Source organism: Paroedura picta, chromosome 4, assembly GCF_049243985.1.
Source record: "Paroedura picta isolate Pp20150507F chromosome 4, Ppicta_v3.0, whole genome shotgun sequence".
NCBI lineage: Eukaryota > Metazoa > Chordata > Lepidosauria > Squamata > Gekkonidae > Paroedura > Paroedura picta.
The window spans coordinates 63,296,203-63,320,544 of record NC_135372.1 but is presented as its reverse complement, the minus strand read 5'-3'; the positions used below and the strand labels follow the sequence as shown (position 1 = coordinate 63,320,544).

At 42.5% G+C, this 24,342-nt stretch overlaps 1 protein-coding gene across 3 annotated transcripts; it reads right to left on the bottom strand.

Moving 5' to 3' along the window:
• Window positions 1-762: 762 nt before the first annotated feature.
• On the bottom strand, window positions 763-24,342 carry SSX2IP (SSX family member 2 interacting protein). Of its 3 annotated transcripts, none has more exons than XM_077333154.1 (14): window positions 24,199-24,342; window positions 15,238-15,370; window positions 14,394-14,557; window positions 14,035-14,235; window positions 12,322-12,432; window positions 10,473-10,608; window positions 9,272-9,347; window positions 8,145-8,328; window positions 6,778-6,928; window positions 5,524-5,660; window positions 4,781-4,954; window positions 4,209-4,320; window positions 2,283-2,403; window positions 763-1,565 (listed from the first exon to the last, which is right to left on the bottom strand). In XM_077333154.1, exons 2-14 carry the CDS (start codon window positions 15,278-15,280, stop codon window positions 1,388-1,390), a joined length of 1,788 nt encoding a protein of 595 aa, XP_077189269.1. In that variant the 5' UTR covers window positions 15,281-15,370; window positions 24,199-24,342; the 3' UTR covers window positions 763-1,387. The 3 variants fall into 3 exon arrangements, with proteins under 3 accessions (XP_077189269.1, XP_077189270.1, XP_077189271.1); XM_077333155.1 differs by having other exon boundaries at window positions 8,151-8,328; XM_077333156.1 differs by lacking the exon at window positions 14,394-14,557.

Genomic DNA, 24,342 nt, shown 5'->3' with positions numbered 1-24,342 from the left:
TCTAGCATGTACGATTAGCTCTGCTATTGATTTTTTTAAAAGCTGTCTCATCAGCTTACTCTGGTGCCAGTCTTCTGAGCAAACAACAGAAAGCCAGGTACTGACACACATGATGTGTAGGCCAAGACTTCCCTGGAATGCATGGGTTTTTTGCCAATGTTTTAGATCTTAAGAAAAGTTTGTGGCAATATATATATATATATATATGGAATATATATGGAATATATATATATATATATATGGAATAAACCTACAACCATCTATTTCATGTTTTATATCCTTATGCATGTTACACATGAAGTTACGTTATACTGAGTAAGAGGCTAGTAATCTAACACATCATTTAGATAATCATTTTCTGCCTGGGCTCTTGTGTTAGTCAGGTCTTCCCCAACTCTTGCTATTTAAGGTATTTAACCAGGAGATGTCAGGGACTGAATCTGGCCCTATCAGCATGTGATCAATCTCTGAACCAAGATATGTGGCATATGCTTTTTTTGTCTCTTTCATTTTGAGTTATTCCATTGGGTTTTTGGATTCTGATATCCAAGTAGGGAACTTCCGCAAGCCAAAGAGCACACACACCCGGGGGGGGGGGGATGTGTTACCATCGATTCAAGGCATTCCATATTTGCAAGAAAACTCAAACCTTCTTCTGCATTCTGAAGAATATACATATTACATTAATTTTGCAGGTACATTTTAAGAAAATTTTATTCATGACTTTTAAGGAACAAACATTCTTCTGTAAACATAGCATCACAATTTTAAAAATCAGATTATATTTGGCATGTAAAATACTACGATTTGGGGGATCTGTGCATTTCATTTCATGGCATTGTCACACAATCATTTCTCTTTCATTCTAGACACAACCTAAGATTTGCCCTTTATTTAACAGATATGAAAGAGGTAATCTGTACATACACACGTGTGTGCGCGCGCACATACACACAATAAATACAGAATCTGCCACATTAACCTTCTACAATATACTGTACATTCAAGTGAAGGAAAAGAGTTTCAATTGTCCATGTTCACTTCAGTGAAGAGTTTACCATAAATTACTGTTAAAAGTGCTACTTTTGCCTGAAGTAAAAAATACAAAAGGCTACAGTATATCATTACCAGAAGCTCCCTATACATTCCAAGTCAAAGAACCAAGACTTCTGTCACAAGACTATACAGATACCCAAACATTTTAATAGCCTTTCATAAAGGTATAGACTAGAAAGACTGGGGGAAGGGGAAAGAGAACCCTAAAAAAGCCACACATGCGGCATGACTGTGATCGCCAAGCAATTCTACTCATCACACCCTGTTTCACCAAATAAAGTCAGAAAGTTGATGGGCACATTTGCTTAATAAAGAGTGCTAGGCTAAAAATCTAAGGCAAGTGATCCAGGCGCTCTGTGCACGAGTTTGATGGTAACCACGTGTGTAAACTGTAAGTGTTGTCCTGGGCAACGGGGCCAGGGCCATTATGCTGTGTCTTTTGCAGCTGCTCCCTTTTAACCTGGTTTGATTTTCTGTCCCTGGGTGTTTTATCCAGAAGAGAGCATGAGCTACGAGGAAACCAAAGAGAAAAGAATGTTTGCTTGCACTTATATATATTCCCATATACAAACACAAGCATGGAATATGTATCCAAAACCTTGCCCAATTTGCAACCCATCAAGCCAAACATTGCTCACCAGCTGGTAATGATAACCCTTTGCTTCTGCAGTGACAAACAGATTACAGATTATGGATTCCCTTGCAGGATTATGGATTATCCATCAGGCATTGATGCATAGCTGTAAACTGAGTGTGACTTGGCAGTCACAGTAGTGTTACCCAGTGTATGGGGGGAGGAATGGGGGGGACAAAGTGGTAAGCTGCCCTGGGGACCTCCAATGCTGAGGACACCAACATATTGGTTTATATGGTACCCAGTTAAATGACAAGCATATATTTGGATCTGTCCAGATTTTCATCTTCAGGACATGGCTTTGCTTGCCTATCTAATGAACTGGCATTTATGACTAACTAATGTACTACCATTAAATTCTACAGACCATATTTTATAATACACTAAGTCACTCCTTGATGTACCCAAATATGGTAGGTTATTATCAGTAATACAATTGGAGTGGGGACAGATTTGCCCTGGGCCATACCTCTGCAGACTCAGATGTGCCATCAGAAGCACGAGTCTGGGAGAAACATCAGGTGCATTTCATACCTCAGTACTTAGTATTTGGGGGAAGGGAGAGGGAAGAGTGATGGGAAAATGCAGATACCTGTTCGCAAGGTCATGCTCAGTAGTTTGACAAATGTCGGAAAAGGTGGATGCTTTAGACAAGTCACTAGGTTTCTTCTGGCGAGATCTGAAGTTTGTCAATGGATTATCAGAGTCAGAACCTATAAGATAAATACTTCTCATTAGGAAGCTATCAAAGTGGATAAGGAAGGACACGTAGACAACACACTGAAACACTGAGTGTGGGTGGAGAGGAGAGAAAGAGCAACCCACAAGCACATGCAAGCAGTCAATTTAGGGCAGAGAAAATAAATGCAAGCCCATGCACAATAAGCCTCAATGAAATCACAAGCTTGGGAAATGGAGAAGACCTTAAACATGCCTCTGTTTCTGTTTGACTTTGTTTTTTCCTCTCCTGCACCACAGATTGCTTGGAGGCAACACGCAAAGTAACATTTGGTGAGCCCATGTAAGATACACACATCCACAAAAATCTACCTGCATGTACTTGCCAAGACTTAAAGGCTTCAAATCCTTTCTGACTTCCCCATGTCTAACCTGGGTCCACCATCCAGCATATGGTGGAGGCGAAATTAGTGCTGGAAGAGGATACACTGGGCAGACCTCCACTGCCTCCAGAGGAAGAAATTTAACAGCATGGCAGCAAATGACTGCACTACAGCCATACGCCAAAGATCTACATAAGACCCAATGACCACCTGAGAAAACTCTAGCCTCCCGCTCTCCAAGCATCTAGTACTCAGCCTGTTTCCCAGATTTGCATTTTCCCTCTCTACATCACTTACTGGGTGCAGTGAGGAATGTGTACCAAAACATGCACCAAATGTTACTGGGACAGAACTCATATGGGGGAAGGGGGTGGCTAGACCCTTATCTGCATTTAATGACAGTTTACTATCCAATTCTGTGTTCAGGTTTTCAGTGGAGATTTTTCTGAGACATAGTTGAGTGCCTTGGTCTCAGTGTCCTGATATGATAAGCTGCATTTGTAGTTTCCATGTCTCAAAAAGATACTAGGTGGATCAATTAAAATATTTAAAGCCAACTTGCACAGTGAGATCTCTCTCTAACACAATACCAAAAACAGAATGTGCTAAAAAAATCTGTTTTCCAAAGTCTGCAAAAGAATAGCAGCATGGAGGACTTTCCTAATTTTTTTCTGATAAATTGTTCCACCCAGTAAGAGCCACAACTGAAAAATCCTGAGGCAGAGGCTATTATATATTCAATTGTGTCTAAGTGAATTTGTAGTTATGTTTCACTAAGCTGCTTATTATGTTGCATCTGTTGTTCAGTTCCTTGCTGTAGCTTTACTTGATGGTGCTTTATCTTAGTAAAATTGCTAGTCCCCAGTTAGGTCCCGTGAGAGCGTCTTTATGGGACATGTTGCTATCACTGTAACTATCTTACATTGGTTGTGACAGATCTCAGATGTCTCTATATCTTCAAAAAGGCCACGGTCAGGTGAATAGAGGTGAGACAGGAGAGGTAGTCCTGCAGATATACAGGTCCAAGGCCATGAAGGGCGAGCACTTTGAGTTGAACCTGGACACTGATAACCAATGAATTGACTGTAAAATGTGCAATTTTGTATATTAGGATTTGGATCCAGTTATGCACAAGCAGAAACAGACTTAGCACATTCAACTTATTCAAGACCTGATGTAACACCTACTGCATGAGATCTCACTCAAGCAGAAATGTAAGTGGGAATACAAGAAGTCAGACATAACAGAAGTGGCTGTCTGCCGCCACCTATGTCTTCTACCTGCACAGAAAGTTCTAACACAACTGGAAATTTTACACCGGATCCAACCTAGAAATGGTATAGGCTAAACAGCACTTGATAAATATCTGAGCGATGGTAATTTACACCTCCCTCTCTTCCATATGCATGCTTGTAGTAAAGGGAATGTCATGTATTTCATAATATTAAAAGTCTTACTTCCTGAGAAGGCACTTGGATGTTTTACATATTCAAACTTATTAGGTTCAGAAGTCATATTTAAGAACTGTTGCTTCAGCCAAGTTCCACGGTCTTCCTCAAAAGCCTTCCTCTACGAAGGAAAAATAGGAAACATCTTTAGCCCTTAAAAGTACACTCACAGAGGATGAACATCCACCCATCTAGGCACAAAATCATTTTTTCTAAAGCAGAGACCAGCTTACAACAGTGGGAAACTATCAAAAAACTAGAGAGAATTCTTGCAGAGCTCTGCAGAAATGGTAAAGTTAGTTAAAATGGTACCCAACTGGTTCTGCCATCAAGTATGGTTGAAAACAAAAAGCTTCTTCACACTTAATATGCTTTTAACATGAAAAGGAAGACCTATCAGATCAGTGCTGAGGAATGGCGGTCGATTGCTACTTCCTGGCACATCTCCTTTCAACTGTTTCATGGGACACATACTAAAAACCAAACCTTCTGCATAAACTGGTCTTAGTTTCAGCTTCTGACAACTACTGAAGGGGATGAGTGCCAGGATCATAGGCAAACATAATGAAGTATCAGAGTACCTCAAGTCCTAGCCTAATAGCAGCCTCTGTAAAACTTTTGCGCTCTTTCTCAAAATTCTTCTTCTGTTCTTTGAAAAGTTTCCATTCCTCCTTCAACCGCTCTTTCTCTTCTAGCAGGTAACAGTCCTTTAGCAACAGACTGGTATCATCATCAGACGGAGAAGTTAGCTGTTGCTAGGAAGAAGGGAGTGACACACAGAAGCATCAACAGGGATTATTTGGAAATTACTGTTCTGCTCGCTACAGAATTGCTTTAGGGATTATTAGCCACTTCTGAATCTTCATCTTAAAGACTGCAGGATATACAATTTTAAAACACAAAATTAACTTCCATACGTTAGTCACACATGATCAAATGGGGGGAGAGGAATACTAAACAGAACAAAGTTTGAGTCCAGTGGCGGTTTTAAGACTCCGTTTATTGTCAGTATTCTGTCTGGGAAAGTCTCACCACATGCATATATTAGACTCAAAAGTATTTTGTTATTTGCATTCCTATTTGTCACATTTTAATTTGAACCTTCCTCTGAGGAGTTAAACCAGTACAGAGAGTTCCTCCCTCATTTATGTTCTCCTCACAACAACTCTGGGTGGTAGAATTAGGCCAACAGAGAACAAGAGGCTAGAGGTCACCCAGACAAGCTTTGTGGCTAAAAGGAGCTTTTAATCCAGGTCTCTCACACTCCAATCTCATACTCTAACCATTCTCAATCATAAGCACTTTTCTGGGGAAATATGCTTACCTGTAAGAGCTGCTGTTGAGTTTTGATCATTTCCTTACACTGATGAATTTCCATCTGTAGTCTCTCAACTTCCATTTCATGTTCTTCTCTTGAGACTGTATTGTTACTGTTCAGTGTTCCAGAGTGCACATGTAATACTACAAGTTTGAACAATTACTCTCATTTATTTTATTAAGTAGTACATTAAAAAAGACATTAAGCATTTCCCCTTCAGGCCCGTTTTATGTCCTTTTCTAATTATTAAGCTCTTTTAGTTATAGTTATTACAGGCACAGAGTTCCAGGTGGTGTAAAGCCCTGTCAATGATGATGGGTGAGGAAGGAAGGAAGGAAGGGAAGAACAACCTTCTGAAGGCAAATGAAACCCCTTGTTGCCTGCTTGGGGCTCCCTTCCCATGGAGGGCGGGGGAAAGAAACCATCTTTCAGCTCTTATACTTGCAGAGGCTCAAGGCCTTGTGAAGCCACAGGGGCAAGAAGTGCTGGCTGAGATAAGGAGTGTAGGTCTCCATTGACAGAGTGCAAGCGGTCCACTCCTTGTCCTTGCTGTTGCTTCAGCAGCGAGAGGAGAGCAGTAGCTAAAGAAGAGGTTCAGGCAGCCATCATAGATCCTTGTCCTGAGAACAAGCCTGGCTCCAGTTGCTGTCTTGGAGTGATCTATCCAAGACAGCTTCTTCTTTCCTCTTGTTGATGCTGCCAGCATACAGAAAGCAGAGGAAGCCAATGCTGGTTTCCTCCGGTATTCTGCATTTCCCCCCTCAATGAGGTGAGAAAGCTGCGGAAGCTCATCTGCCCATAGAGTTAATAAAACACAGACTGGGGCAATCAAGTGCCTCCTCAGGGTAATCAAAACTCTTGCCAGAAATGTGCACATGCCCTGCCCAAATAGTGAGTAGGAGGCAGTGGGAACTGCCCCCCCCCAGCAGTGTTTCTTAACTAAATAAAAAACTGTAATATTCAATATTTTGTTCTGCAGGCAGGGAGAGCTTCTGAGCTGGATCCATCTCACATCCTCCTTTGTCCAAGTGTATACAGACAAAGGGACGAAGGAAGGACAACTAAGAATCTGCTTCACTTCCCATTCTTTGGTCCACCCCATATTTCCACTGCCAAATGTTGTCTTGCAAAGATTGCTACATCATTAGTTTTCAAAAGTATGCTATTACCTTCGTGTATTTATTAATTTTCAGTGTCTGTGACAAGTACAGAAAACAAACAAAACTTTCACAAGCACAATTTTGATCTCAGTTTCTTTACCTTGATTGTCCAGCTTTTCCACATGGTTTTTCAGCATTCTCCACTGCTTTCGAATGCTATTAGCCAGCTGTTCACGCACTGTGTCACAAGACAGTTCCCACACATTCTCTTTATTTATTTCGCCAGAGTCATCCTCCACATCCGACAGGGCCTGTAAGAGCAAGCTTTACAACTTAAGTAACCAAAGCCCATAGTGAAGTCAAAACCCTCTGGGCTGGACCTCAATTCCCATGAACAAAAATGCTTGCAGAAGTAAATATTTCCACAGAGTCCTCCTGTGCCTTGTCATCCCCAGGTTGACCTGAACTACTACTTCCCATGGGCCCTCCTCCTGAGCCTTCCTCCTATGTCACCCACTACAGTTCCGCCTAACCCACTGGCCTATCAGTATGCATTAATGTTCCCCATGTTATTCTATTGTTCTACTATGTTGCTGGCCGTTATCATTGTATTTTGTTAAATTGAGTTATCTGTATCATTTCTGTTTCATGTGAACCGCCCTGAGCCTTTGTGGAGGGTGGTATATAAATATAAGAAGGAAGGAAGGAAGGAAGGAAGGAAGGAAGGAAGGAAGGAAGGAAGGAAGGAAGGAAGGAAGGAAGGAAGGAAGGAAGGAAGGAAGGAAGGAAGGAAGGAAGGAAGGAAGGAAGGAAGGAAGGAAGGAAGGGATGACAAGTCATGGCTTGTTGTCATGTTTCTGAATGCAGCCTTTCTTTTGTAAGGTAGTCACTGTAGCATAGTAAAGATCCTAAAGGATTACAAACCCAGACCACCGCATTTAATCTTGCACTGCAGTTTGTGTAATAAGGAAAATAAAATGCTATTCAGGAGTACTATACATGGGGAATATTCTGAATATAGAGAGCAACAGTTTCCAGCAATTCTTGAAAAGCACTCCTAGAAGTAAATTGTGCTCTTCTGCAAGGCACATAGGAACTTGCTTTCCTATTTTGTCATATAGGGAAAAAAATGAATCATTAATAGTACTTAGCACTTTCAGTGTTCAAAGCACTTTACATACATGATCCTGATGAAATGTGTTATCAATCAGGAGCTAAGGATGAGAGAGAAAGGCTTACGTCTAAGACCACCTAGTGAATTTGTAGGAGAGATGAGATTTGATCCAGGGCAATCCTGGACCAAAGCTCAGCCATTTACCCACAGAACCAGACCCATGAATTTCATCTACCCTACTTTTCAGAGCTACCTAAGAGGTAGCTGGTAGAAGGTGAAATTCTCTCCTTCGGAAAGCAGAGTTCCAGGAATCAAATGCAACAGAAACAAACATTTTCTCAGGAACCTGTGACACTACCACATCATGGAGCAATGCTGCTAAAATAAATATAAAGTAAATACAAAACACACACATTTACATTTCCACTGCCATCTCCAGGCCGTTCTCTAGGTTTCTGTTTTTGTGGTGGAAGGAGAGAAATGATCTCCTTTTTCATTTGCTGAAGCAGTTTTTTGAGCTCTGCATTTTCAACCAGAAGCTGCTTCTGCCGCTGTTCATACTCACTGAGGAGAACTTTGTACATCTCTTCTTCATTCCTGAAAGCAGAGAATTTAAAATAATGATATCTGAAGTGATTCCAAAGAGGCAATCACATAAACCTGGTTGGGTCAAAAAGTAAACAAAAGTCTTGTGGCACCTTAAATGCTATGTGAAGTTTTTATTTGTTATTTGTTTTTATTTGTTATTTGTTATTTGTTAGACCATGAACATTTATGCTAGGACAAAAACTGGTTGGTCTTTAAGGGAACACAAAACTCCTGTGCTTCAGTCCAACATGCCATCATATGCTTTGTTTACACGACATGTGAGAATGCACTGTTGCAGGGGTAGTCAAACTGCGGCCCTCCAGATGTCCATGGACTACAATTCCCAGGAGCCCTTGCCAGTGAATGCTGGCAGGGGCTCCTGGGAATTGTAGTCCACGGACATCTGGAGGGCCGCAGTTTGACTACCCCTGCACTGTTGGATGAGAGCCAGGCATATGCAGAGAGTGGTGGCCTTTGGAACTATATTTTAAACTGTGGGCTCCAAACCAGACATTTTTTTTATTGCATAGATAGATCAGTTGAAGCAACACAGTAAAGAATTTCTTTATCACCCAACAAGCTCCAAAATTTTATGTATTAGTGCATTATAAAATAACTTGCCCACTGAGGAAGACCATTTGGGTCAAAACGCATTTGGTCTCAGTCCCAGTCTCAGTCTCAGTCCCATGTGTAGTTGTGAAATACTATGCAGTATCCAATTGTGAATTATCTATGTTTTTAATTTTGAACTTGTACACTTTATTGTAATAAATATTTGCATTTTAAAATTATCCTTGTAGGAACCTTTGGGTTCCTAAGTTGTCTAGTTAGGTTGGGTTCTGGTTCCCATTTTGGTTTTGTATCATATTAGGCATATTTTTCTAGAAAGGCAGAATAAAGTTATTCTAATAAGTGAGAATCAGCAATAATAGTTACACAAAGACACATTTACCTAGCCTCTGTTTTTCCAGTCCTCCATCCACCTCGCTTGCCATCAACTCTCCCAACATAGTTCAGAACATCCATAGCTACAAGGAGAGAAAATCACACTCAACGAATGTTAAAAAATAGACACCATTGTTTTAGTTGCATAATGGTTGTGAAACTATGGGCTTCACCCAGACAGAACAGACCCAAAGAATATCAGAAAGCACTGTTTTGGTCCCAAACTGAGTGCACTTCAAACAGTCCCTTCTGTACCATAACATGGTCTGCAGATTTAACCTATAACACTGTATTATTCTCTTAAATGCTTTTGAGACAACAATGGCAATGTTTTTGTTTCCATGGCAGCAAGGGAACCTGGTCAGCTGACTTGATGGTTAAAACTGCTAGAAGGGAGTAGAGATACTAGGAAGAGGATACCTTGAGCTGTTCCCAATGTGGGAAGATGAAAAGCGACAGAACATGAGACAAATGGATGGCCCATTCTACTTTCAGGTATGCAGACATAGTTTTGCTAAGCCTTCAACAGACTTTCCACCCCCACCCCAACTCCACATCCTCTACACACAAATTTCTCTTTCTAAGAACATACTAAGAAACATCAAGACAACTCACCGTGAGCTCTACCTTTAGGCTGAATCCTCAGTCTGGAGGGGGGGAGGGGATCAATATTGTATTTAAAACATACTGCTTTTCTTCCTACACCCAAACAGTTTGGATATAGATATCCCAAGGAACAGTGTTCCCTGAAGTTTCAAGATGTGCTGCTACAATTAGCTATGAGCTAGGTTTGATTCACACAAGGAATGAAATAGCAGAGCCCTGAACTGTGATAATTCAGCTTGTAAGAGATGGGTTCAACTTTTAAATGTTTCCTCCCACAAAACGTTCCTCATTTAAACAGAAGATTAAAAAACAGAGACTTTCTTGTTTGGTTTTTAAGGTAGTTTTCTGTTTGCATAGGGGCACATTCAGAAATATGACCCTGCCATGTAAAGTGGCCAAATCCATTTCTAAGTCAGAACTCTGCCATGCCATTTCTCTGTACATGTTAATGGCCCCACCTTAACATATACTACATCTTTATTATTCTTTGCATAAAAGTTCCTGAGGAGATAAATGAGGGACCCACTAAAGATGGAACAGAAAGCAAATGGTCAAGGCCTGGCACCAACATTCTTGCTTCAACAGGCTTGTAATATACACACCAATCTTTTTATCCTTTTTGTTCATGAGCAGCTGGTGAAAACGTTCTTTCAGTTTGTTGTACTCTCTCTCTTTTCTCTTCATATCATGATTGTACTGGGTAGCTCGACTTGAAACTACGCTCTGTAGCTTCTGCACCTAAAAAAATACCATCATTTTAAAAAGCTTACTCAAGTTTTTAAATTAAAGTGCCCATCACCCTAATAAGAAACCTGCTTAGGATCAGCAACTATACTCAGCATCACTAGCTACGCAATAACAAGGGAATTCCAATGGTCAACTGAAGCAGATGTTGACCACAACTGAAAGCTAAGATGGCAGTAATTACAAGGAAGAATATGATTAAAGGCTTTTTTGGTGAGCAGCTCACTCAGATAATCATTATTTGACCCAGATCTCTTGGTCTCTTGACTGTTTATATGTTCAAGGAGTGAATCAAAGGCTGGAAGAAGAGGGAAGTCAAAAACCATTGGTACTCAGCTGTACAAGCTTAGCTTGTATAGAGTTAGACCATTGTGCTATCTAGTTCACTATCATCTACTCTTCCTGCCAAAGACTCAAAAGTTCTCCTTCTTGCCTGTTACCCTTTAACTGTACATGTCAGGGACCGAGCCGGGGATTTCTGCATCTAAAGAAGGTGTTCAACCACTGAGTCACAGCTCCTCTCGGCCACCACCACAAGACAAATATTATGGGATGTAATGTTTGTAGAAGGCACTTTCCTCGAACATTTACCAGACTTTTGTCCCATTCAGTTGTTCGGGGCCATTTAAATCTAATAACTGAGCTGTGGTAAGTCATGTCCAGGACTAAGGAGGAACCAAGCTTGCCAGACCAGCTCGGTTCAGGTGGGGGCTTTGCGGCTCAGTTCAGGGTTTGCTTCAGGGGCTGCCCAAAGCAGGTTTTTTGGGTACCTGCCTACCCCTACTCTTGATTCACTGTCATCTGAGAGTGCAGTATAAGCAACTGTACAAATAAAGCTAGTTGTCTGTACTAATAAGAAGCAAACTGAGTGGAGAATTCTCTAGTAGCAGACAGTAAGCCAAGATAATCAAGGCAGCTGACTGGCAGGACTGGAATATGTTGCAGTTATTTTGTCTATGCAGGTTCAACCAACATCTTCTGAATGCAAAAAAATGATTAAAATGAAGTTTGGGTTTAACAAATCAGATTTAACAATCTTCTGTATGAAATATTAGTCAACCTGCCATTCCATCACACCACCACCCTCCAGTTTCTTACATATGAAAGGGCTAAGTCACATCTGGTTTAAAACTCAGAGACCCTAAGGAATGATACAATGTTCAGTGACCCAGTCGCACACAGTCACAGCCTAACACACCACACAAAGTTGTTGTGAAAAAATAGGTAAGACAAAAATGATGTAAGCTGCTTTGGATTTCCATTAGGAGAAAGGTGGGGTATAAATAAAGTAAGTTAAATAATAATAATAATAATATCCTGGCCACAACCATTCCATTACAGACCAGCATGTGCACAGGTGGTCAAAGAGCAGCTTAAGACTAGGCAGATATTGTGAGGAATCACAAACTGTACACAGACGTTTATGGCAAATTCATCTTACATATGACCACAGGAGACTGCAGCCAGAACAAGTGTCAACAGCTCCTCCCTAAGTCAATTTCAAGGCTCAAGAGAGCCACGGGTGGGGAGAAGGCTCCAGAGAGCCACGGGTGGGGGGTAGGCCTTCTCCCAGGCCATCTAGCGCCCATTTCATTTGCTTGTGAAATGGGCTTTAAATCTAGTTTCCTATAAAATGAAAAGATGAGCCATGCTTATGAAGGCCTCCTAGTCTACCACACAGTTTCCACACAGTGCAGGCTGACTAACCTCATCTTTTTCAGTTTTGAGTAATTGGAGCAAATTTCTGTTCTTGCATTGCAGTTGTCTATCTCGTTCTTGGAGCCCAACTGTTTCTCTTCTAGAGGTTTCCAGCTGTTCCTATTAAAAAAGGGCCAAAAAAAAAAAGCATCTGCAAATTGGCTACTATTACCTTGGCATTTTAAAGCATTAGTGCATTAGCTACGCTCATGCATCATAGAACCATAGAATCATAGAACCATAGAGTTGGAAGGAGCCATGCAGGCCATCTAGTCCAACCCCCTGCTCAAACAGGATTTCTACCTTTCTTCACTTCTTGACTGTAGTCATTTCACTTCAATTTGCCACATACACTCAGGGGGTTAGCCCCAGATGAACCAAGCTCCACACATGGCTATTTATTCAAGAGCAGTACCACATTCAGTACCGCCATAGCACAAAACTACAGCAGCTGCACATATAGCAATCCATTTAATTGCTGATCTAAGATCTGTTATCATTCTAAGGCTTGACAAGGGAAGATGAAAGCCACACAGAACACACTGCATGTCAAAGACAGAACAGTGCCATCTTGAAAGAGAAAGCCACATGTAAATCCACCATACCACTGCTCTGAAAGAAGTGCAGTGCTATGAAGCCTGCCTGTACTGAATGATCTTCTTAGGAGTAGGGAGATCATTACACCACAGAGACTAACAACCCAGTTTCAACAGCTTTGGAAGAACTGAATTATTACACTGGCTGGATGCCTTCCTGGATTAAATAAATGAATGCATCACTTTTGCTTAGACAAAAGTATTATTTTATGTTCAAGCCACTGCATTACTTTTGAATCAGACACACCAAGTCAGGAGTTAAGGATTGTATGGCAAACTGATTCAGTGCCTGCTTCAACAATGAGGCCAGTCTGAGTGACTGCAGCACTAATAAGGTCAGACACGAGGCAGTCTCTCTGGATCATGTAAAGCAGATTTAAAGTTTTAACTTCTAGCCTAGCCTCAGCTTCTACTTGATTAGAAATTAATCACAAGGGTAAATAATGACCAATTCCTGCACTTCTGTGCACAGAGGCTAGAGAGTACATGGAATGCAAATTCTAGGTATGGTGGAGATATGAGAATTTATAACTTTCTGATACTCAACTTTTCCCCCATATTAATTTGCTTGGCAAATTTCCTGTTAGGAAAAAAAACCCTAAAACACTTTCACAAATTGGAGAGTTTGGGAAGTAGCTGTTAGAAGGCCAGTATAGGCTCCTGGAGACTTGTGTTCAAATGTCACAATGTAAACAGTTTAATATAGATATTTTATACAGAGTGTATTATCACAGTTCTGACCACTGAGGAAGACCCGGAAGGGTCAAAACGCGTTTGGTCTTATGTGCTGTTAGTTCTGTATAGTTTTTATGAAGTTTTTATTCTGTTTTTAATTGTGCACTATAATAATCAACAAGTTTTACATTATTTTATTGTACAGATCAACTTCTGAGTTCCTACCTGTTAAGGTTGGGTTGTGTTCCTTTTTTGGTTTTGCAAATGTCACAACGTACCATGACACTCACTGAATAACCTCAACCCAGTCAGTCTCTTCTCTCTCAGGTAAATATACTTCACAGGGCTGTATGGAGGATGAAACGGTGGACAGAACCATACCCCTGAGCTCTTAGGTGGAAGGGCAGGATAAAAAGATGCTAGAGTGAAAGGTATCAAAAAGTTACTGTACCTTTAATTTAGCATAGCAGTTCTGCAGATGGTCCATATCACTGCTCACTTTGAGATGCTGAGTTTCAGCTTCTTCCTGAGCTCGAAGATGCTTTCGCTGGAGTTGGAGCAGTTCGTTCATACAGTTTAAAACCGACACCACATGCAACTCTTTCCCTCTGGAATCAGCATAAAGTGAAGGGAAGCCAAGTGTGGTCAGCTCCTACCTCAGGAAAAAGAGAAAACTCGTTTTCCAAGCAGTACTTCAGACGGCATCAAATTCCACCAAAGCTTCTGCCACTAAGGAGGCCAGTGGGGGTGGGGAATATCCTGAGAGCTTCTTTGCATTCAAAAATGCAACTGAGCAACCAGCTGGCTTACCGTGTCAAGATAGGAGAGGCTCTGCTCAACATTCTCTTCTGTGCAAAAGGCACCGGGAAAGCTGTGCGCACTTTTGGACAAAGGCTGTGGTGAGCTCAGAATGTGTACACTTAAGCTTGAGGGGGACATCTTTTTGGCTGAGGTATACCAAGGAATGCTGTTATCTATGGGAAAGAAAACCCCAACTATTCCAAAGCAAATCAGGCATGCTACTACTGATTACTGTAAATCTTTAACAATGAAGAACAAAATGTGCAACTCCAGTAGGTCACTGCCAACTAAGCATTTAGAATTATTCAGGTATAAGAGGAAGAAAACACCAATATTGATAACGTTATTTATCAGAACAATTTCAAAACAACCCTGGGGCTAATGCTTGCTATGAAACTTCCCAATTGATTAAAAAACATACTTCTTCCATATACTAGACGTTATTTTATGTACTGAGGTTTTATTACTTTATTTCATTTTACTTTTCAGCCACCTTGGGCTTGCTTATTATGGCAAAGCAGCCTCTCAAATAAATGTTAAGTAAAATCAAGTATTTCATGGTGGATCTTCCTTGTCTTCCGAACATTTCAGTGTACTATTCGGACTCTAGAAGCGTGATGTTAAATTACTATTCTAAAGACATCACATATATAGAAGGATATATCACAATTCTGGAAAAGCCAGCAATTGCAACACAATGCATTCTAAAGCCACACCATTCAGCATTTCCATTTTTAAAAACAAATTGAGCATTTAAAAGATCAGCAATTATTAAGTGGTTTATAAACAGCTAAGTAATTATTCCCCTGCATTAAACACTCCCACATTTCAACTTTTGATTTCAGTATTTTACCTGGTAATTGTCCTGGCACTGCAATAGTGTTCCAATCTCCCATAGCAACAAATGCATCCAGAGTACCTGATCAACTGCTTCAAGAGAGGAGCATTAGGACCATTGTGGGTTAAGCCTCCTACGTCAGCATGTCCTAAAATAGCAAGAATGTCTTAGATTAATTGATTTAATTCAAACTGGAAGATAAAGCAGGCATTGTAGACATTGCATTTCATTAAATACTTTTTTTGGATGTTTAGATTTTCATGACTAGACAAATACTACTTTTCCCCCCTGAAAAACATGCCTCCAAGTGGGGGGGTCGTCCTATACGCGGGGTGCACTTCAGTTGGGATAGACATAGCTGCCCATAGTGGCCTCCCGATGCCCACCCACCTCATTCTACATTCCATCCAGTATCGCACAGTATCCAACGCAGCCGCGGCGGGTCATAAGCATGGCTGCGGCGAGCATCAGCAGCAAGACAGCCTTTTTGGCGTGACTGGCTCATTCTGCTCGGCCAGAAGCAGCGGCGCTCCGGCCCACCCCTTGTCTACGCAGAGCTCGCACTTGCGCACTAGTGCCGGTCACAGGGAGATGCAGGGGCGGGCCAGGTATATAACAAAATCTATATTTTGAGTCGAAATGTTGGGGGGGGGGGTCGTCTTATACGCCCAGTCGTCTTTGTTGTTGTTGTTAGGTGCAAAGTCGTGTCCGACCTATCGCAACCCCATGGACAATGATCCTCCAGGCTTTCCTGTCCTCTACCACTCCCCGGAGTCCATTTAAGTTTGCACCTACTGCTTCAGTGACTCCATCCAGCCACCTCATTCTCTGTCGTCCCCTTCTTCTTTTGCCCTCGATCACTCCCAGCATTAGGCTCTTCTCCAGGGAGTCCTTCCTTCTCATGAGGTGGCCAAAGTATTTGAGTTTCATCTTCAGGATCTGGCCTTCTAAGGAGCAGTCAGGGCTGATCTCCTCTAGGACTGACTGGTTTGTTCGCCTTGCAGTCCAAGGGACTCGCAAGAGTATACGCCGGAAATACGGTATTTGAAAATGCATTGCTAAACAGAAAGCTATTTCAATCTGTGAGATTTAAGTCAATCTCAAATTCAAAAACAAGGTACCAGCTCCCAGTAAAGAGAACTGATAATGACAGAACAATTTTATCTAATGCAATTTGCCTTCTATGTGTATCATTCCATGAATGATAAGGAGGCTTCTGAGCCCATTACACAGGCTTTATCATTCAAAAGCTTATCAGAAACATGCTGTTTAATTTCACTTCACCTCCTTGCATTTACCATGTTGAAGACTCAGATGGTCAGTCTTTAGCGCCTCCTATAGCAGAAGGCCACTTGACCTGCATAGAACCAGGCTAACACAATCTCAAATGTCAAACAGAGTCTGCCCTGGTCAGTGTTTAGATGAGAGACCACCAAGAAATACCATGGTCATGAAGTGGAGGCAAGCAGTTGCAATTCATCTCTGAACAGCTATGGGGTAGTTATAAATCAGCTGCAACATGATGACCAAAAAAACGAAAAGAAAAAGAAAGCAGAAGACAATGGCAAAATACTAGCAACTTGGAGACAAAGCAGCAGTTATACTTGCACTTCCACTGGGCAGGGGGAAAGTGGTTGATAGTTGCCAATTAGCTGTTCCACTGTGGACTTGATTGATTGATTGATTGATTGATTGATTGATTGATTTAGCCCACCACTCCCAAGAAGGCTTCTGGCGGGTTACATCAGGTAAAAATTCCCCATTAAAATATCCAGATTTAAAAATATTTTGCATTCTCCAGAATTGAATGGATCCCTCACCGTGCTACTCAATGTCTCACTATTTGAAATATGTTATGTCAAAAAATGGATCATACTTAGAGGATATCACTTGGAGGACCAACTCAATTAGTATTTCCAAGACAGAAAGTGAGAGAATATGGTTGTACAGTGATTAATGGGATATCGTTTGTTCCCATCAACCAATCCTCTCCCCAGGGAGTAACAGGGCATTTAGCCACATCAGGAAGATAATGTTCTAACTGACAAACATAACATATGTGGCTAGCATCACTCACTGTTTTCTTCCTCCGATTAGGAGGATGGTCAAATACACACTTGCAATTTATACAGTGTTGAATTCTACTGAAGAATAATAAGTAAGTAGGCTCCATATTGTTTTGTTTTTTAAATACATATTTCAGGAGTAGTTATGTTTGTCTGTTGCAACAAGAACAATGCATGTACACAAATTACAAACTTAAATGAGTATGAAGCCAATAAGGGTGTTATGGCTCCCTTCAAAGAATTTCTCTTTTTAAGAGATCCTAGCCACCTTACTTCCAGAAGTACAGACAGGATTTCGAAGAGGCAGAGGAACTAGAGATCAAATTGCCAACATACGCTGGATCATGGAGAAAGCCAGGGAGTTCCAGAAGAACATCTACTTCTGCTTCATTGACTATGCTAAAGCCTTTGATTGTGTGGAGCACAACAAATTGTGGCAAGTTCTTAAAGAGATGGGAATACCAGAGCATCTTATTTGTCTCTTGAGAAACTTATATGCAGGTCAAGAAGCAACAGTGAGAACTGAACATGGAATCACTGATTGGTTCAAAATTGAGAAGGGAGTATACTGTCACCTTGCCTATTTAACCTGTATGCAGAGCACATCATGAGAAAGGCGAGATTAGAAGACTCACAAATTGGGATCAAGATTGCAGGGAGAAATATTAACAACCTCAGATATGCAGATGATACCACTCTAATGGCAGAAAGTGAAGAGGAACTAAAGAGCCTGTTGATGCGGGTGAAGGAGGAGAGTGCAAAAGTTGGCTTGAAACTCAACATCAAGAAAACAAAGATCATGGCATCCAGCCCCCTCAATTCCTGCCAAATAGATGGGGAAGAAATGGAGATAGTGAGAGATTTTATTTTCCTGGGCTCCAAGACCACTGCAGATGGTGACTGCAGCAAAGAAATTAAAAGACGCTTGCTCCTGGGGAGGAAAGCAATGGCAAATCTAGACAGCATCCTAAAAAGCAGAGACATCACCCTGCCAACAAAAGTGCGTTTAGTCAAGGCTATGGTCTTCCCAGTTGCAATGTATGGCTGTGAAAGTTGGACCATAAGGAAAGCCGAGCGTCAAAGAATTGAGGCTTCTGAACTCTGGTACTGGAGAAGACTCTTGCGAGTCCCTTGGACTGCAAGGCGAACAAACCGGTCAGTCCTAGAGATCAGCCCTGACTGCTCCTTAGAAGGCCAGATCCTGAAGATGAAACTCAAATACTTTGGCCACCTCATGAGAAGGAAGGACTCCCTGGAGAAGAGCCTAATGCTGGGAGCGATTGAGGGCAAAAGAAGAAGGGGACGACAGAGAATGAGGTGGCTGGATGGAGTCACTGAAGCAGTAGGTACAAACTTAAATGGGCTCCAGGGAATGGTAGAGGACAGGAAGGCCTGGAGGATCATTATCCATGGGGTCGCGATGGGTCGGACACGACTTCGCACCTAACAACAACAGCCACCTTACTGACCTTGAGTTCCTTGGGTAAAGGCAATGACTATTTACCATTTAATTTTGCCCTGCACGTATTCCCAAAAGAGTTCTGTACGGTTTAAACAACTGTCATATTCTTAATGGCAATCAAGAACTTCTGTAGGCTACGGCTTATTTCTCCAAGTAAATCCTTATCTGGTATAAAGTTCTACCAGCAGAGGTTGACATTACCACTTCCTTATTTTCCAGACATTTTTCAGTCTATTCTACATCCTGGTTATCAGGACTTGTTAAGACCAATAGCAGAACAACAGACTCTTGCAGAATCCACAACATACCATGTTCAATTCTACCTGAAATGAGTAAAACCAAGCCATATTTGGGCCTGCTGAGCCAATATCATCTCATTATGTCTAATAAAAAGTGTTGGGTCCTTTCAATGATGTGCCAGCCCTCTAATTGGCCCTCAGTGGCACGGCACTTCCCACTAATTGGCCATCAGTGGGATAGCTATCCCCCACTGAGGGCCAATCAGTGGCTCTTTCTCACCCCCTCACCTCCTACCCCACGGAGCTGACACAAGGCAAGCCGCAGAGCTGGGGGAGAACAAGCAGTGGGAGAATGACAAAGCCCAGCTGGGTGTGCTCCCCTGCAGCACCTGGTGCTCTCTGCTGTCTTGCCTACTGCGAGTTCCATGAAGCCCGCCTGGGTGTGGTCCCCTGTGGCCCCCAGCACACCCTGCCATCCAGGCTGCCACAAATTTGACAGAGGCTGGTGGGGCACGCTCCACTGAGCCTCCCCGGCCTCCCCACTGTCCTGGATGCTGGGAGGTCAACAGAGCCTGCTGGGGTGCCCTCTACAGCGATGCACTACACTCCCTTCAGTCCTTGCCACTGAGAGGGTGCAGGAGGCCATCTTGCCATGCTTCTACTTGCTGCATCTCCCAAGCCAGCCTCCTGATCAACAGAGGCTGGCAGGGCGTGTGCTGCTGCTGCCCCACCTTCCTGCATGTCGAGAAAGGAGGCCAACTATCTGTGCATCAGTGTACCATCCCACCTTGCTGCCTCGCCCGCCATGCCTTTCTTCCTCCCATTTTCAAAACGAGCTTTGTTCCTAGTCAATAAATAATTCCCAGCTGCACAAATACAATTTAACTCTTCCAATCTGACATGTGGTGGTTTTTCAAGAACACCTAAATTGCATTTTCTACTGATGGATGTGTGCAGCAAGTGATAGAGAAGCTGCTAACTACTCACCACAGCCATCAGAAAGAGCCACCACGTGAAACTGACAAAGCAGAAATAATACCTGGGTGATTTATGTTCAAAGAGATGATATATCAAAAATCCATAATTTCCATGATCCATAATTATCTATTCCTACCAGTTACCTCACCTCCTGCTGCAACAGATATAATCTGACATAAAGTGACTCAGAGAACAGAATGAGTTATAGTTGAAGAGAGAAAGGCCCTTCCTGACCTATCAGTATGTCAATATTGTTTGAATGAAAGTATACTTATAGGTAGTACAAAATTCATCCTACACTAGGAGTACCTGAGTTATGTACGTTGTCCTTGGGTTCATGTGTTCTGTACTGCCTAAAACAACTTGCTGTTTTAAACAAAAGACAGGGCTTGATTGGCTCAACACAGCTGCCTCATATTTTTCTGCTGGGTCCTTGAGAGTTCATCCAGGAACAAATGTTTGCAGACAACACAGTAAAGACAGTTAAGCAGCGCTTAAACGTGGAATCGTTTATGTATTTCCTCCAGTCACACCCAGCCTTTTCTCCCTAAAAGAGCTTACATCATTCTTCTTTCCTCCATTTTATCACAACCACCATATGCATGCAAAGAATCATATTGCCGGTGAAGTTACCAGAAGGACAAGTCAACAGAAAAGGATTCTTGTGTGATGTCTTATATAAACACCCACAACTCTGTGACACTGCTAAAATGAAAGCTATTCTACTCCTACTGCTCTTAGAATTAAGTGACAGAAAATAATATATTTTCAGCACTTCAGGGCAATCACACAGCACCAGCTGACCTCTCAATACCACATACTGTACCACCCAAAAGCCTAAAAATGCTACACACCAGCTGTTTTCCTCAGTATTTTTATTTCCTCTAGCTATTTTCCCCACTTTTCTCTAAAGGACCCTAGGCAAATAAAGAGATATAGCTGTATTAAAAACCAGACAGATTTAACATGCTACTACAGATTCAACAAACTCTATGAAATAACAAATAGTAGCGGTGTCATTGGTGACCATAAAAAGAGCAACAAAAACAGCCTGTTGAATAAGACTTTTTTTAAAAGACTGATAAGGACAGTGGCGTTACAACTTCCTTGGTTATAATTTCGTAAGATTAGGACAACATTACAGAAGGCATATTTCTACAGGAAGGAACCAGATTAATTGACTAGAGGAGAAGTTATCCTTCGGCAGCACCAGATTGTACCCTGATGATTGAAACAAAGCACTGAAGTAGTCAACGTCAGTTAACATACTCCAAATTCGCAATGGTACACATGTATTTCAAAGATCAGCTTTTATGTGAGCATCTATACTGAGCTGGCCCATCAGAACGTACTACCCATAAGTGGGAATGACACTGTTAAGATTAGACTACAAAGGGAGCTTATAAAAGCTTAAGCCATTCATTAGAGAGTAATCCACTTCTCAGACTGCATCGTTATCATGAGGCAACAAAAACGATTTTCCAAAGGATGATTGAAGGGGCCACAGAAGTTCAGTGTCCAAATCTATCCCTAGACTTAAAGGTAATTTTGTTTTTCAAGTCAAGAACTTGACTACTATCAACAGTGGAAGGAGAGACACATGAACATTAACAGGGCCAAGCAGAAGAGGAGATGTGAACTTTGTTTAAATGTCTTGTGGCCAATCTCTGTTTTGACATGAGTTGCCACTTGGGACTGTATTAGCATACTTGCTGAGGAACACACAAATGAAATACATTAGTGCCATTCATGTCCATTCAACTAAAACTAGAGAGTGTAACTAATGTAGTAACATTGATTCATGTTGGTCTGAAGCAACAGAACAAAGTTTGAGTCCAGTGGCACCAGAATTAAACCTTGTTGGTCATAAAAGTGCCACTGGACTCGAACTTAACATAGCAAATGACATAGTGTTGACAATCCGTTGAACAAAAAATAAACTTTTAAGCCTTAAAAAAAATCTGCTATCATCAAGGCCATAGTAATGCAGGATGCATCATGCTAAATTCTCTTCACAGTTCTTAATCAGAAAACTGCACAGAATAGATAACCTAGGGAAGTGTTATTTTCAGACAAATCAAAGGAAATACTACAGTGGTCTGCAAAAGTATTCACACACACCCCTTGGTGTCTGTCCTGTTTTCTCACATTACAACCTGGAACTAAGTTGGGGGGAGCACTATATGATTCTCACAACTAGCCGACCACTTTGAAGATGTAAAATATTGACAGAAATCATGACTGTGCGTAAGTATTCATCCCACAAAATCAATATGTTGTATCACTACCTTTTGCTGCACTTACAGATCCAAGTTTCTTGGGGTATGACCCTATCAGTTTTAGCACATCTAGCCATGGGGGGGGGGGGGTTTGCCCATTCCTCAAGGCAAAACTGCTCCAGCTCCTTTAAGTTAGATGGGTAGTGTTGGTATACAGCAATCTTCAAGTCATGCCACAGATTCTCAATTGGATTGAGGTCTGGGCTTTCACTAAGCCATTTCAGGACATTAACATTCTTCCCTTTAAACCATTCCAATGTTGCTTCCACCATATGTTTAGGGCCACTGTCCTGCTGGAATGTTAACCCAGTTTCAAACCTCCGGCAGACAGAACCAAGTTTTCCTCAAGGATCGCCCTGTATTTATTGCCACCCATATTTCTTTCAATCCTGACCGGTTGGACTGTTTCAGCTGTCCAACAGCATGATGCTACCACCACCATGCTTCACTGTGGGAATGGTGTTCTAGGGGTGATGGGAAGTGTTGGGTTTGCACAACACATGGTGTTTCCCATGCTGGCCCAAAAGTTCAGCTTTTGTCCCATCTGACAAGAGAACCTTCTCCCACGTGTTTGGGGAGTCTGCCACATACAGTTAGGCAAATTCCAAATGAGTCTTCTTATTCCTTTCTTTAAGCAATGGCTTTTTTTCTGGCCACCCTCCCATAAAGCCCCACTGTGGAGTACATGGCTTGAAGTGTTCCTATGGATAGATCTTTGCAGCTCTTTGAGTTATCCTTGGTGTCTTTGTTGCATCTCTGATTCATGCCCTCTTTGCCTGATCTGTAAGTTCTGGAGGGTGGCCTTCTCTCAGCAGGTTTGTAATGGTGCCATTTTCTTTCCTTTTTGTTATAATGGATTTAATGGTGCTCCGTGGGATATCCAAAGTTTGGGATTTCTGTTTATAACCCATCCCTGATCTATACTTCTCCAAAACATTGCCTCTGACCTGTTGGAATGCTCCTTGGTCATCACATTGCTTGCTTAGTGGTGCTGCAGAGTCACGAGCCTTTCAGAACAGGTCTATTTATCCAGACGACTTGTGGCAGATTGCATACTGGGGGACCCTAATTAACTTACTGTGTGACTTCTGAAGTTAAGTGATTGGACGAGATCTTATTTAGAGGTGCCATAGCAAGGCAGATGATATTTACACACAGTCATGATTTCTGTTTTTTCTTTAGTACTATTTATGTCACAATAAAAAAAAAATACTTTGCACCTTCAAAGTGCTAACTCCCTCCCCACGCTTAATTCCAGGTTGTAATGCAACAGGCATTGAGAGGGGGTGAATACTTTTGCAAGCCACTGTACATGGGCTGGAGTCCCTTCAAATCATACCCCCACCAGACACACACACACACACACACGCCAAGTAAGGATCTGGCACAAATTCGTGCTAGCAAGGAGAAAAAGTTCGTCAGATCAACGGGGCAATATTGTCTTTTTAAACCCACTGTGAATGCAAGGGGCCAAAAATGTGTCTCGTTTATTGTTTTTCCAAACGGGGGCTGGAAGACCGAAGGCAGCGCTACGACATGCCGCCCCGCTACGCATACCTCCCGCGACAGGGCTCGGAGGGGGGGACGGGACGGACAGGACCTTGCCACTCACTGGCCCCCCGCCTTGCCCAGTCCGCAGCGCTGCGCCTCCTTCCTGGCCGCCCCGCCAGAAGCGCCCCGAGCGCCCACCGGAGAGCAGTCCTCGCCCGCACACCGAGCAGCGCGCCTCCTGCCTTCCTTCCCTGCCCAAAGGCTGCTCTTGGCCAACCGGGACGCGCGCGCCAGGGAGCCCCTGCCGGATTGCCCTTCCCCACGCAGGCCGAGAGCAAGAACTTTAGGCTGCCCCCTCCCCACGCGCCTCCATGTGCGCCTCGACAGCTCCCCTCCCCCGCGAGAAATCCAGCCCTCCCTCTCTCTGCCGTAAACGGCACCTCTCCGCCCTCCCCACACACCTGCTGCTGCTGCTGCAGCGGGGGCGGAGTCACCCCCCCTCGGGTCCGCCAGCGCCGGTGCTTAATCTCCGCGGTTTCTGCCTCCCCTCTCCGAGCCAACCGACCTGGCCCCGCCCACGAACTCCTCGCGGGATTACTGGCGCT